At 36.0% G+C, this 12,159-nt stretch overlaps 1 protein-coding gene across 1 annotated transcript in view; it reads right to left on the minus strand.

Moving 5' to 3' along the window:
- LOC104408088 (E3 ubiquitin-protein ligase FANCL-like) overlaps positions 1–10,935 on the minus strand; it is a gene marked incomplete at both ends in the record, with an annotated part of 14,537 nt that extends 3,602 nt beyond the window's left edge. The window contains 5 exons of the mRNA XM_010017570.1: positions 1,179–1,275; positions 7,124–7,221; positions 8,905–8,961; positions 9,930–9,990; positions 10,877–10,935. Coding sequence (XP_010015872.1) covers positions 1,179–1,275; positions 7,124–7,221; positions 8,905–8,961; positions 9,930–9,990; positions 10,877–10,935 — 372 coding nt within the window. The remainder of the gene's footprint in view (positions 1–1,178; positions 1,276–7,123; positions 7,222–8,904; positions 8,962–9,929; positions 9,991–10,876) is intronic.
- Between the last annotated feature and the right edge of the window lie 1,224 nt (positions 10,936–12,159).

Below are 12,159 nucleotides of genomic sequence, written 5' to 3' on the forward strand. Positions count from 1 at the left end.
TGAAATACTTTACTTGGGTCACCATAAAAATTAAGACAAAACTTAGGGGCAACAGGCTGCACTTAATTGCTTGTGTCATACTAAGTCTGACATAGCAGCTCCAATATAAACCATGACAACAGTCTGGTCACTCTCCTCATGTGCTAAATAGACCAGAATTGTACTTCCTGATATCTTTTCCATCAATGGATTTAGTAGCAAATTAATTGTGCATCCATTAGTCTGTGCATGTAGGACAATTTTACTCCTTTTTTTTTTACATCCACTTTAGCAACCTCAATTCCTAACCAGTGCCTTTTCCATGGGCTTTTCCTCTTCCAAGGTAAAATTAGCTTCTTGTATGCAAAACTCAAAAACTCCAGGTATTTAAAGGAATATGGGATGCCCGTGGAGGTGAAATTTGACTTTAAGCCCACTCCTCATCCCTTCAATATTATTAGTCCAGACGATAGTTGAAGGGCAGTCCAAATAACAACATTTAGACATTTTTGGAAACATTTTTGTCCCCTAAACTGATTTTCTGAAGACAACAGCTATTACCATCCAATTGTCACCACACCTGGATATTCATAGTTCCTGATAAGAGATTTATGCCTTGAAATGAGAAATTCTAAGAAGAAACATTGCAATTTGAGTTCACTTCTAAGTAGCAGGAAGAATTAAACACCATGGATTTGCTTTGCAAACACTATGAAAAACAGACAATTGTTTAGCCTAAAAAGTAGTAACTTTTTTTTAACATAAGGAGTTTGCTTCTGTAGTCAATTTTCCATAAATCTTTACATCTATAGCTTTAACAGTAAGACTTCCTAAACAAGCAACCCACCATCCTCTCTTTCTCGTTATATGCATCATCTCTGGATGGAGTGATAATGAATCAAAGTCTCCCAGAAAGCTTTGTCTGCAACCCAGTGAAATAACTGCAATACCGTAAAGTGCTTTGATGCATAAAGTGCGATGCAGTTTCATATGAAAAGATTCTTACATATAACCATAATGAAATATTAATTTTAAATATAGTTAAAAGTCTGAAAACTACTTTCTATTAAAACAAACAACCCACCATTACCTTGCAGAACAGATATACTCACAAACCAACTCTCTAAAACACTTATGAATAAAGAAAAATCCACTTTTTACAAGGAAGCCTTAAAATACTTTCTCCCCCATCAACTCACCTTTGCATTGAACTTCAGAGTGATGAGATGCTGTCGACCACAAGAGTCTTCAGCTTTCAGCTTGACTGTGGTCAGACCAGTATCCACGTATGCAACTCTGAAAGAGAAAAGAAAACTCTAACAGCATTGTGAAGAAGTCCAGTTTGAAATGTCTGCATTACTCTTATTAGTCTGTCGCAAATATTAATCAGAGGAAGCTCTGTATGCCAACCATTTCTGCTGTTCTAGATTTACTGCTGTTAATACACCAGTCAACTGCTTAATGCAGTCATATATCTTTGGGTTATTTACAATGTGTGTCAAGGCTCATGCTGTGGTCAGTGAGCACTGTGTTTCAGTTTTCCATCACCAGAACCTTTGACACACACAGCATGTTCCTGTCAGCCTCTACTTATGTACACATTAAACTTCCTGTCAAATCTTTGATCCATTTCTGCAGTTTCTTTACTGAGACTTTTATGCCCTTGATTTGCTTTTCTCTTCAATGAAGTTCTCTTTTATTATCAATACTATTATTGTGGAAAATTCAGTGGATATTAGCTCATATTCTAAAATTGATTTCCTGCAGAAAATAATACCCAAACAGGTAGGAAATGAGTTATTTATGATGATTTGCCTCTGTTTCGTGACAGTTTTACACAGTATACATGCACCGAAGCAAGTAGCAAGTACATACTAAACATAAATAAGTTTTAAAACTTCTGACATAATCACTGACTCTTTAAGAGGTCACTGATTTGTGATTCCCACTGCAATGAAGATGAATACAATTGTAAACCACATTGTTCCCTAGAAATAGGTTCATCTGAATACCTTCAACAACTGCCAAAAATGTTCAAACTTCTCCATATATTTACCAGTGAACTGGGCACGTGGATATTTTGGCATTTTTACTATGTCATTCTTGCGTAAAGATAAAAAGCAGCCCAAGATTATTGTACAACTTATCACCTATGACTGATGGAAAGGCCTTATCAGAGTGCAAAGAAAGCATCTGCTTTCTGGCCTGAGTAACATTTATTTTTTCAAACCATTACATACTAGTCCAGTCACTCAAGCCAGAATGTTGGGAAAAACAGTTCTCTTTCAAGTGAAACTGGCCGTGCAGTTGTAGAAGCCTGTACAAGAAAAGGAGACATACAGCAAAGGGTGTGCGCATTCCTAGGAAGGAAGTGAAAAGAAAATGATCTACATAAATGACATAGCTTCAATATGAGGGGACCTGAAAATACAGACTGAAAAAGCAGTGCCGGTAGTAAGCAGGGAGAGATACCTATCATTTCATGTTTAATGCTGATTAATGTAATATTAAATAGATGCACAGATTCCTGGTGGCACTTTGACACTCCTTTTCTTCCCGACAGTTGAAAGAAATACAAGTCTTTATAAAAGTGTAACTCAACTGTAGTCAATTAAACTCAATTTATTTAGACAGAATTAGAGCATTCTGCCTCTAACTGGAAAAAAATAATGGCTCCTGCTTTGTTCCAACTTAAAATTATATCACAAAGTTTTACAAAGATAAGAACTACTTGTATCTCACCCCTATATATGATAAAAAATATAGCAGAGTCCAAACCAAAGTACAACTGGTGCCAGCATCAAGGCACTGTAAAGGTAAACTGCAAAAGAGAACGGAAAAAATAAAGGGATGCTGTCAAGGTGCTTAGGATTTAAAATGATCTGTTACAATAATCATCATGTTTGGACCACCTCACTCTGGAGGTGCCAGAAAGGTGTGGATTATTTAGTTTAAAAATAATGTTTGCATTTCCTTACTGTATATTGGGTGAGAGGAAACAAGATTAAAAAATTATGTATATTTCTTAGATAGCAATGGACATAGAATCATAGAGTGGTTTGGGTTGGAAAGGACCTTAAGATCATCTAGTTCCAACCCCCCTGCCATGGGCAGGGACACCTTGCACTAAACCATGTCACCCAAGGCTCCATCCAACCTGGCCTTGAACATTGCCAGGGATGGAGCATTCACAACTTCTTTGGCCAACCCATTCTGCCTCCCTCACTGTAAAGAACTTCTTCCTTATATCTAACCTGAACTTCCCCTGTTTCAGTTTGAAGCCATCACCCCTTGTCCTATCACTGCAGTCCCTAATGAAGAGTCCCTCCTCACCATCCTTATAGGCACCCTTCAGGCACTGGAAGCTGCTCTGAGGTCTCCACGCAGCTTCTCTTCTCCAGGCTGAACAGCCCCAACTTTCTCAGCCTGTCTCCATACAGGAGCTGTTCGAGCCCCTGATCATCCTCGTGGCCTCCTCTGGACTTGCTCCAACAGCTCCATGTCCTTCTTATGCTGAGGACACCAACACACCTACCTTTAAATTTATTTCTGAAACCCTTAAGGATTCAGTACTTTTACAATTAGTTTAACAACCTGACAGCCTAAAATAAACATATACGCATGTGTGCATTTATACTTATATTTAAAATATAAGAACATGCACACCATTATGTTAAAAATATAGTGATTATATGATTATGTTCAATCATTTGTAATGAACCTTCACGTTCAGTTTTATTGACAGTGTGAATTAGACGAAGTTTAAGAAGAAAAAAGTGTCACCTTGGAAAAGGTGATGAGAGCACCAATACTTGCTCCCTGTTCAGTTACCTATAAAGGGGTACATCATAAAATGATGTTCAAGTTCTGTCCATTACTTGATTTTTAACATATTTTTAGTTTCACAATTCGTATTTAAAGTATTTTTAAAACCAGATTAAAATGTGATTTTCACTGAGCTTGTAGATAACTGGAAAATACAGATTATCAAAGCTATGATGCACCACTACAATCCAAACCAATCTGCAAACTCTTATGGCTTTTATTTAATTGACATCAACAACTAGCTGTTTGTTAGTAGAAGGTAACTATTCAAGCTAAACAACACAACACCTTTTAAGTATTATTCATCACAAACCATCTCTTTAGAGGTTTTCCAGTAAGATGTCCTCTTCCCTTTCAAACTTTGTCACAAACAGGAACAGTAATGAATATAAAAACTCCTGTGACAAGGGGTATACAGGGTTAAAGAATGCCCAGAATGAATATTCCTAGCCAGCCTTCCTTCTTCCCAACAAAATGTAATATATGAAGGAGGATTCAATTTTCCATTTAGGATAGAAAAAAGAAAACCAGTAGCTTTATGGCTACCTGTTCTATAACACCACTCTACTACTCTTTGGATAAGAAGAGACAAAAGGGGCAGTTCTATAGGACTGGAAGAAGTTGGACAACGTTATAACAGCCAAATGAACTGCTTCATATGATTGCCTAATCAAATAAGGAATTGTTTACATAGGTGGTATTTCAGTTATAGAAACCTTCACTCTTTGTAAGCTCCATCATTTTATCACACAGAAAAAAATGGAATGACCATAAAGATGGAAAGCCTCAGTTAAATCTCTGAAGTACTGTAACTCAGCATAACACACAAATGATTGAGAACAGATGACAATGCAGGATTCCCTTGGAAGTGGGGAAAGAAAGAAAAGAAGATACTTATATGAACAACCTTGGCAAGTATCAAGCAAAAATGCATTGAGACTTGAGAGAGCATGACTCACACCATGGCCTTAAGAGGTATTAGCAACCTTTATGAATCCACACGAGGATGACAGGAGTCCTACACATCTTTGAAATTCCATAACTTACCTTCCTGAGACATTGTCATTGAATCAACTAGCGAGGTTATGAGATAGTATTAGAAGAGCCTTTCCTATAGCTTAGTACTACTACGTGTGTATTGTCTCCCACCTCAGCTGATGAGGTTTGTGCTGGTATTTTTTCATGTTCTTAAAATGAAGGAAGTATCCTCCTTTGAACTCCTCAGCTGGTAGGACAGCACTTAAGTGTTGGAAATTTGGTACCATTTTACAACCTGCTGAAAGCATTTGAATATGAAAGCATATTCACCCTCTCCCACACCCACATTAGGTCAAAGAATCAAGTTCACTGTGATACAGAGAAAGTGATTATACCTGATCACAGCAGCCTGCCCATTTGCAATCCTCACTACTGTATGTACTTTCAGTGGCTTAGGAGGGAAGAGGTGCAAGATCATTGCAGACAATGTCTTCAATTTGTTTCTGAGAAACGTCACATATTCCTTAGAGATAAAAGCCACTAGAACACACTAAGCTTGTGCCATACCTGAGAGCTTCCTAACTTGCTTCAGAGGTAAAGGAACCATAGTTTATTGCTTTGCTTGGCTTTCAAATTAAATATCCTTCAGTTTTTCAGTTGGATTTGGATGCAGCCAGCTCCCAGCACGACCCAAAACTCACCAGGAAAAGGTAAATCTAGGTTCTACAACAAGCCAGTTCTTTTCTAAGAAAAACCATGATAAATAAAGCTGGAGGCTTCTCAAGGTGTGAGCAGGGCTTGATCCTTATTACCAGTACTAAATGCAGGCTTAGTCTTGCACTGAAAGATCATACCAGGATGTTTTTAACTAACATGCAAATATATCTGCAACTCAAAATCAGTCAAGGTTAAAAGGCCTTTTTAGCAGCATATTAGAGGTATGATCCCCTATGTACAGCCTAGCCCTTTGGTTAACGATTAACTTCCCAACCAAAAAAACCTCAAACAGGTACCTTATCAAGGTGTATCTTTACTGAATTACATGACTCCACTCAACAAAAGCACAGCGTAAGTTGTGTGGCTGCACAAAGACCATGTGTGCTAGGAACCAGGTCAAACTCTGCCCTAGAAGCATGCTCTGGTAAAACACTGATGTCCTTTTTAATAATAACCCACTGGATGTTTTGTATATACAGTAAGTCAGAACAAATACCAGTTTTGAGATAAGCTACTCAAATGTATTTTCAAAGTGTATTTTTAGTATATTTAGCTATATGCTATATTTATATAGAAAATAAGAAATATAGTACTTTTCATATAAATACATCTTTAAAGTGTATTTATTGTCTTTAAGTATATATTACGTTTGTTTTGCTAGCATGGGCTTTTTGAAGATTTTGGGGTTTGATTTTCAGTTGGAGTGAAAAGACTCACTTCTAGTTCTCATTCTCCCAGAAGATGAACTGAGCTGTCACTTCTTCCACAGATATTCAGTTTACAGTGCAGCATATACATGAAACCACGTTCTTGGGTGTACTAAGCCTCCATCCTCAGGTAACAGTTTACATTCCCCTTGTGCATTAACCAGCATTTTCCCCATTTTCCCCCAAACATGGTCTACTTCCAGTTTTTGGAGACTAAAGAATGCTTTTCAATAGCCCTTATCTCCATTTGAATTCATCTAGGTAGCAAAATACATACACACACATATATATATATATATGTATATGTTTCTCTCTGCAGGTGTCGTAAATTGCTGGCTCTTTGGAAGTTCTAGATTTACAGCTTTCCTCACTCATTCCCCCTGCCCCCAGATCTACCTTTTTGTGGATTAACTGTGTTATTCCTTTGTATAAGGAGATCCTTGTGCTATGGAGAGCAAGACAGAACTGTTTCTTTAAAAACAATTATTCTAGTTCTAAAAAAATGCATGAACTGTTTTCATAAAAGCATAAAAGTACATGAAGATGAACCATAGCATAAAGGAACAGTCAAAAAAAGCTGTATGAAGTTGGGAAGAGAATGAAGAAAAAGGAGAGCTATAAATGCTGTATTAAATATGGTTACTATGCCAATAGTTTATAGGTCAAAGAAGAATTGATTTCTTAGTAGTAGCATCTCACCTTTCAGCTTAGTTATTTGAGACTGAAAATATAACTTCAGTTGATACAGTTTTGTTGGGTTTTTTTAAAGTAAAAACAAAGCAGCAGAGATTTTAAAGCAAAGCCAGCTTCTGAACAGGATAAATTAAAAGAACAAGTACATTGACATGTACAACTCACAAATACAGAAGAAGAACAGATATTCTAAAGATGTCTGCTAAGAAATAAAATAAACATACTTATTCCAACCTAGTATTTCTAGATCTCTGACAAGACTGGAGTAGTATTGTGGCGGCCGTGGTATATGCAGGTCTTGTGTATTCTTTAAAGCAATTTCCTGTTTAAAAAACATTTAAAACATCATTAAGAGAGATTTCAATATTTTTGCATCTATTTAGCCATGTGATTTTTGCAATCCATTCAAAAATATTAAGCTTATGTAAAATTAACTGTACACTGCATTTGTTTTGTTATAGCCTCCAGCTAAAGCAGACAAAGAAGCTGTTTGGTAAATTACTTCAGATACTGGTAATGAAAACATCTGCAATTTAAAAAAACAACCCCACAGATGTTGACAACTTGGTCTTCAGATGCAAATATCAAATGTGCCTCTTTTTCAGCTAATAAATTTGAAGTCAAGCATCTTGACTGAAAGAACATTTCAAAAGAAGGTTCTATTAAGCCCACAGCTGTCTCCTGGGCCCCACAGCCACAAAGATGATACATGTATGAAATCCCTCATATTATTTTTAAGTAGCTATATACAACTTTATATAGCAATAAAAAATATAAATCAAAAAATCACTTTCTCAGTTTTAACATCATAGGAACCCAGAGAGTAAGTTCTGGTACAGACACTCATCAAGTATGTCGTAATGCCTCAAGAAGAGATTTTTATCAAAGAGGTAAAGCCATGTTATAGAGAAAAACTAAACCAGATGTTCCACATTTCTATTGTGCTACTTCATCTTTAAAGGTTTACTTCAGTTAAAATCATGCTTACAGGACAAATAAATAAATTAATGAAATTTATAATAAAATTATTAATAAATCAAAGTAAGGGAAACTTAAATAAAAGAAATAATAAATAGAACGAATTATAGAATCAGTATAACAACTATTTCTGCACAGTTCTGCCATGGTGTCTTTTGTTGCACTGAGGATCACTATTTTATTATTTTGAATGAATTATACTTTCTTTGCATTCTCATCTTCTGAGTGCTTGTGTATCCAGGCAGAGATTGGAATAACTATTGTGAAATATTCCAAAACAGCCACATTTAGACATTCTTATTCAGTCCTATTCGAAGCATCTTTGCCTGGTTTAGCATAATCCTGCTTGGCAGGGATTGAACCAATAGTGAGGAAAAGCACTGCTAGCACGGAGCAGTAGTGTAATACCAGGAGGGTATTTTGTTGTTTTGAAAAATACTTACTGTGTTTCATTTCTAAGTAGGCTGAATGCAAATATTCTTTGCCAAGAATGCTCATAGAGTAATGTTTTACTAACAGACAAGAAATGGTCAGTTAACCATAGACTTTGTTCTTCAATCCCACGTTACAAAAAAATAATAAGAAAAAATAGTAAAGAGTCTCTGAGCTATTAAAAAAAAAAATGTTTTCTGCTCTTATGGTTCAAGTTGTCACCCAGGTGAAAGCACCTTCAGTAATCCAGAGACTGTATAATCCTTTGTAAGTTTATAAGCGTTTTTTGCCATCTGGACAATAACAGGAATTCCAAGAAAATCATTGCAAAGAGGATGGCTCTATACTGAAATCCCTTGCTGGGATTCTAATTTTTCCATGACACTCAAATTTCCAGAGAGTCACTTAAAATCCTAAAGGATATTTACACAAATATTACATGAACATACATACATACATACAAAATTACCTTTTCTTAAAAATAAAAGCCAACACATAAACCCACCTATCAAACAGTAAGCTGTAAAAAAACCTGAAAGTGAAAACCAAAGCTTTGAGAACATCCCATCTCCCACATACATATTCTGTCACTTACCAAAATAGTTTTCAGCTCCACCATAAAGCTGCTGAGATCTGGACAGCTGTGCAGCCTCTGGAGGGAACACAGTATCAGTTCTTCAAGTCATAACTTTTAGTGGTAAGCAATTTCAGTCCAACTATTTTTACAGTGTTGTCAAACTGACTCATATAAACAGCCCCAACTGTACACCACAGGTTTAAATATTTCAATTACAGAACAAATCTACCAGAGTACAGGAAACCTTCCTGAAAATGAACCATCACCTTTGTAACAACACGACACATCTGCGTAGTTTATAAAGACTTTACATATTTATGAAGACACTTATGAAGACTTTTGTCTTCACCAATGAGAACAGAAGCTTAGAATCACTCAAAAATGTTTCTTAGTTAGTTACATTTTCTTTAGGAACTCTCCAGACCCATCTCCTTTTAGATGCTGCACATGATTAGGGATCTCTGTCTATCTTCAGATGCTATGCCTATTTACGATTCTCTTTCCTCAGCTCTGTATCTTTGGTTACTCCCAACTCATAACCCTTGTTCTCCAAGGGGGCGCACAATTCATGAGAAAGAGAGTCTCAACTAGCACACCTGGCAAAGATGCCTTCTTATAAAGTTTCTTCTAGATATAGGGGTTTAACTTAGACTCCTTGACTGACTACAACACAGTTTGTGCTATACCCAGCAATAATTAATGTGAATTCTCTTCTTTGCACTACGAAAACTCTGTAAAAAAATAGATAAAAGTGAAAACCAAAATCTGTTTCTGAGAGATTAAAGACAAATTCCAGTAAAACGTCAGCAGCCATTTATTTTTAAAATATTCTATCTCAATCTTAAAAAAAAAATAAAGCTTGAATAAAACTAAGGATTTACTAAATTTCATTCGTCTGTCTTTAGACTGACCTGCAAATCGTTAAGTACATAAGAATAAACCTTGGCTGTAGAATTAGAGTTCTTTAGCAGTTTTAGAATAGGTGTGTAAATATAAGCTTTTCAAGTATGCACTCAACAGAAATGGGTTTCAAAGTGGTATACCTGCTTTAAAATATGCCGATATTGATGCAGTATCTTCTTTAGGTGCCAGCTACACTCTAGCCTAGACAAACAGTACATCGTGTAAGTTTTAAATTCACAGTACGTAATCTGTAGCAGAGATCAGAAAGTCTGCTACACAGCAACATAAAAGCTTCTCTTCAAAAAAACAAAGGAACTAAATAATACTTCAGAATTTCTTTAAGTTTCACATTCAAAGTTATTTAAAACTTTCAAATGTCACTATCCCAAAGTCCATTAAAAATTAAGCATTTACCTATGAAAGCCTGTTCTTTGCTGAAAACAACAACATAATTCTTGTAAGCTAGTATGACTTCATAAAATATACCTATATTTAAAAATTACAACCTGAAAATGTCAAAGTTACCTATAATGTGGTTTTAAGTATCCGACCTAGAAAGTAATAAAGCTCTCGAATACCACATCTGTTCACATTCAGAGCAGGCTGGTCCAGGCACAACTACGGACTGCAACATTTAAGCATGCATAAAACACACACATCCCCATGTATTACTGTGATAAACACAGTGATAAGAACAGAGCTTTTACAGAAAAGTTCATCAAGCCCATAATTGCTTAAATTTACAACTTTGCACTGAATTTTCTGTTTTCCAAATGGTGACATATAAATAATCTGATTTAAATGAATGTTTTCCCTCCCTTTCTATATAAATACACCCAATTAATTGCAACAGGTTTCAAAGTTAATTAACCACAAAATATTTTGATGTAGGCAATGTTTATTGTCAGAGTTTATTAACACTAACACTGAACAATTTTGTTGCAAGGTTAAGTTGAAACAAGTAAGAATTAATTATCAACACGATATTGGAAAAAAAAAATAATTCATATGCATATTCATCACTGCTTTTCTTGGAATAAGCTTTTGTTACAAACACTTATAAATTGCTTTCATAAGACTATCTTACCTTGCATTTTTCAGTTGAAAATCCATTGGTAATAGTATCCTGATATGGAAGTCTCTACCCTTGAAAATAAACATTCAGTTAATAGGAAGGTCAGGAAAATAATAAAAAATTAGACACTTATAGTAAGTATTCCCCATAAGATCAGCTACCAAGAAAGTAAGTTTTCATGCGACTTTTAGGAATATTATTCAGGATTTCTTTATTTAGAAAAAAAAAGCAGCATGAGTGACAGGTAGAAATAAACCTGATTTTAATTTTGAAGTTGAAATAGTCTTGACTATTTATGAAAGCAATTTGTAAGTCACTATATTTATCTAACTCAGAGCATCCAGTAAAAATTCTTCTGTGCATCACCCTGCATAAAGCAAAAATAACACCTTTCAGAAGAAAAATAAACATTATCTAAACCTGGGAAAAACCAAGTAATATAATTTAAGCCAAGTTATGCTGAAGCACATGGGAGTCTGTCTTTAACTCAAGTAAAAGTCAAAGCAGACTCTTACCATAAAAGTACTACACTGAAAGGAACTTGGGCACTGATCCACAACACAATTCTACAAGGTTTTAGAAACTGGAACAAAAACAGTCCCAAGTACATGAATGTAATATTTTTTTCCTGTTACTGCAATCCACCTACTTGTATTTTCAGTAATCGTCCCTATTCAGTAATTGTCCCTCCTCTACTTTCTTATGGGATGCTCAAAACCTGAAATAAGGAAGGTATGCTAGTAGGTTTAACTCCCCCTTGATGCGAGGAGGGCAGTTAATTCCTCTCAAAACTTTTATTCCAGACTCTGTTCCAGCTCAGCATACCTTGAATTATATCCACAAATCCTGAGATTTCAGCTGGAAGTTAAGAACAAACCCAGATTTCCTCCTGTGATTAGAGGACCCACAGAGTGGATGCTTTATCTCAATTTCAGAAAGGCTTTTATTTCTGTTTCTCACAATGTCCTCACAGACAATCCATGTCAGATAAGCTGACAGTGAGGTGGACTGACAGCTTGCCAAAGTGCTGGGCTCAAAGGGTTGCGATCAGCAGGACAAAGTCCAGCATGAGATCCCTGCTTAATGCTGCACATCAGGGGTCAGTCCTGTGGCCAACACTGACCTTCATTAGTGAGCCTCACTCAGCAAGCTGGTACAGGATACAACACTGGGAGCAGTGGTTGGTAGACCATGTGACTATGCTATCAGTCAGGGAGGGACTTCAACAGGCTGAGGAACAGGAACCTCAAGAACTTAAGAAAGTGGAAAGTCTTGCACCAGGAAAGGATTCACAC

The sequence above is a fragment of the Nestor notabilis genome, unplaced genomic scaffold (genome assembly GCF_000696875.1).
Source record: "Nestor notabilis isolate BGI_N333 unplaced genomic scaffold, ASM69687v1 scaffold3857, whole genome shotgun sequence".
Taxonomy (NCBI): domain Eukaryota; kingdom Metazoa; phylum Chordata; class Aves; order Psittaciformes; family Psittacidae; genus Nestor; species Nestor notabilis.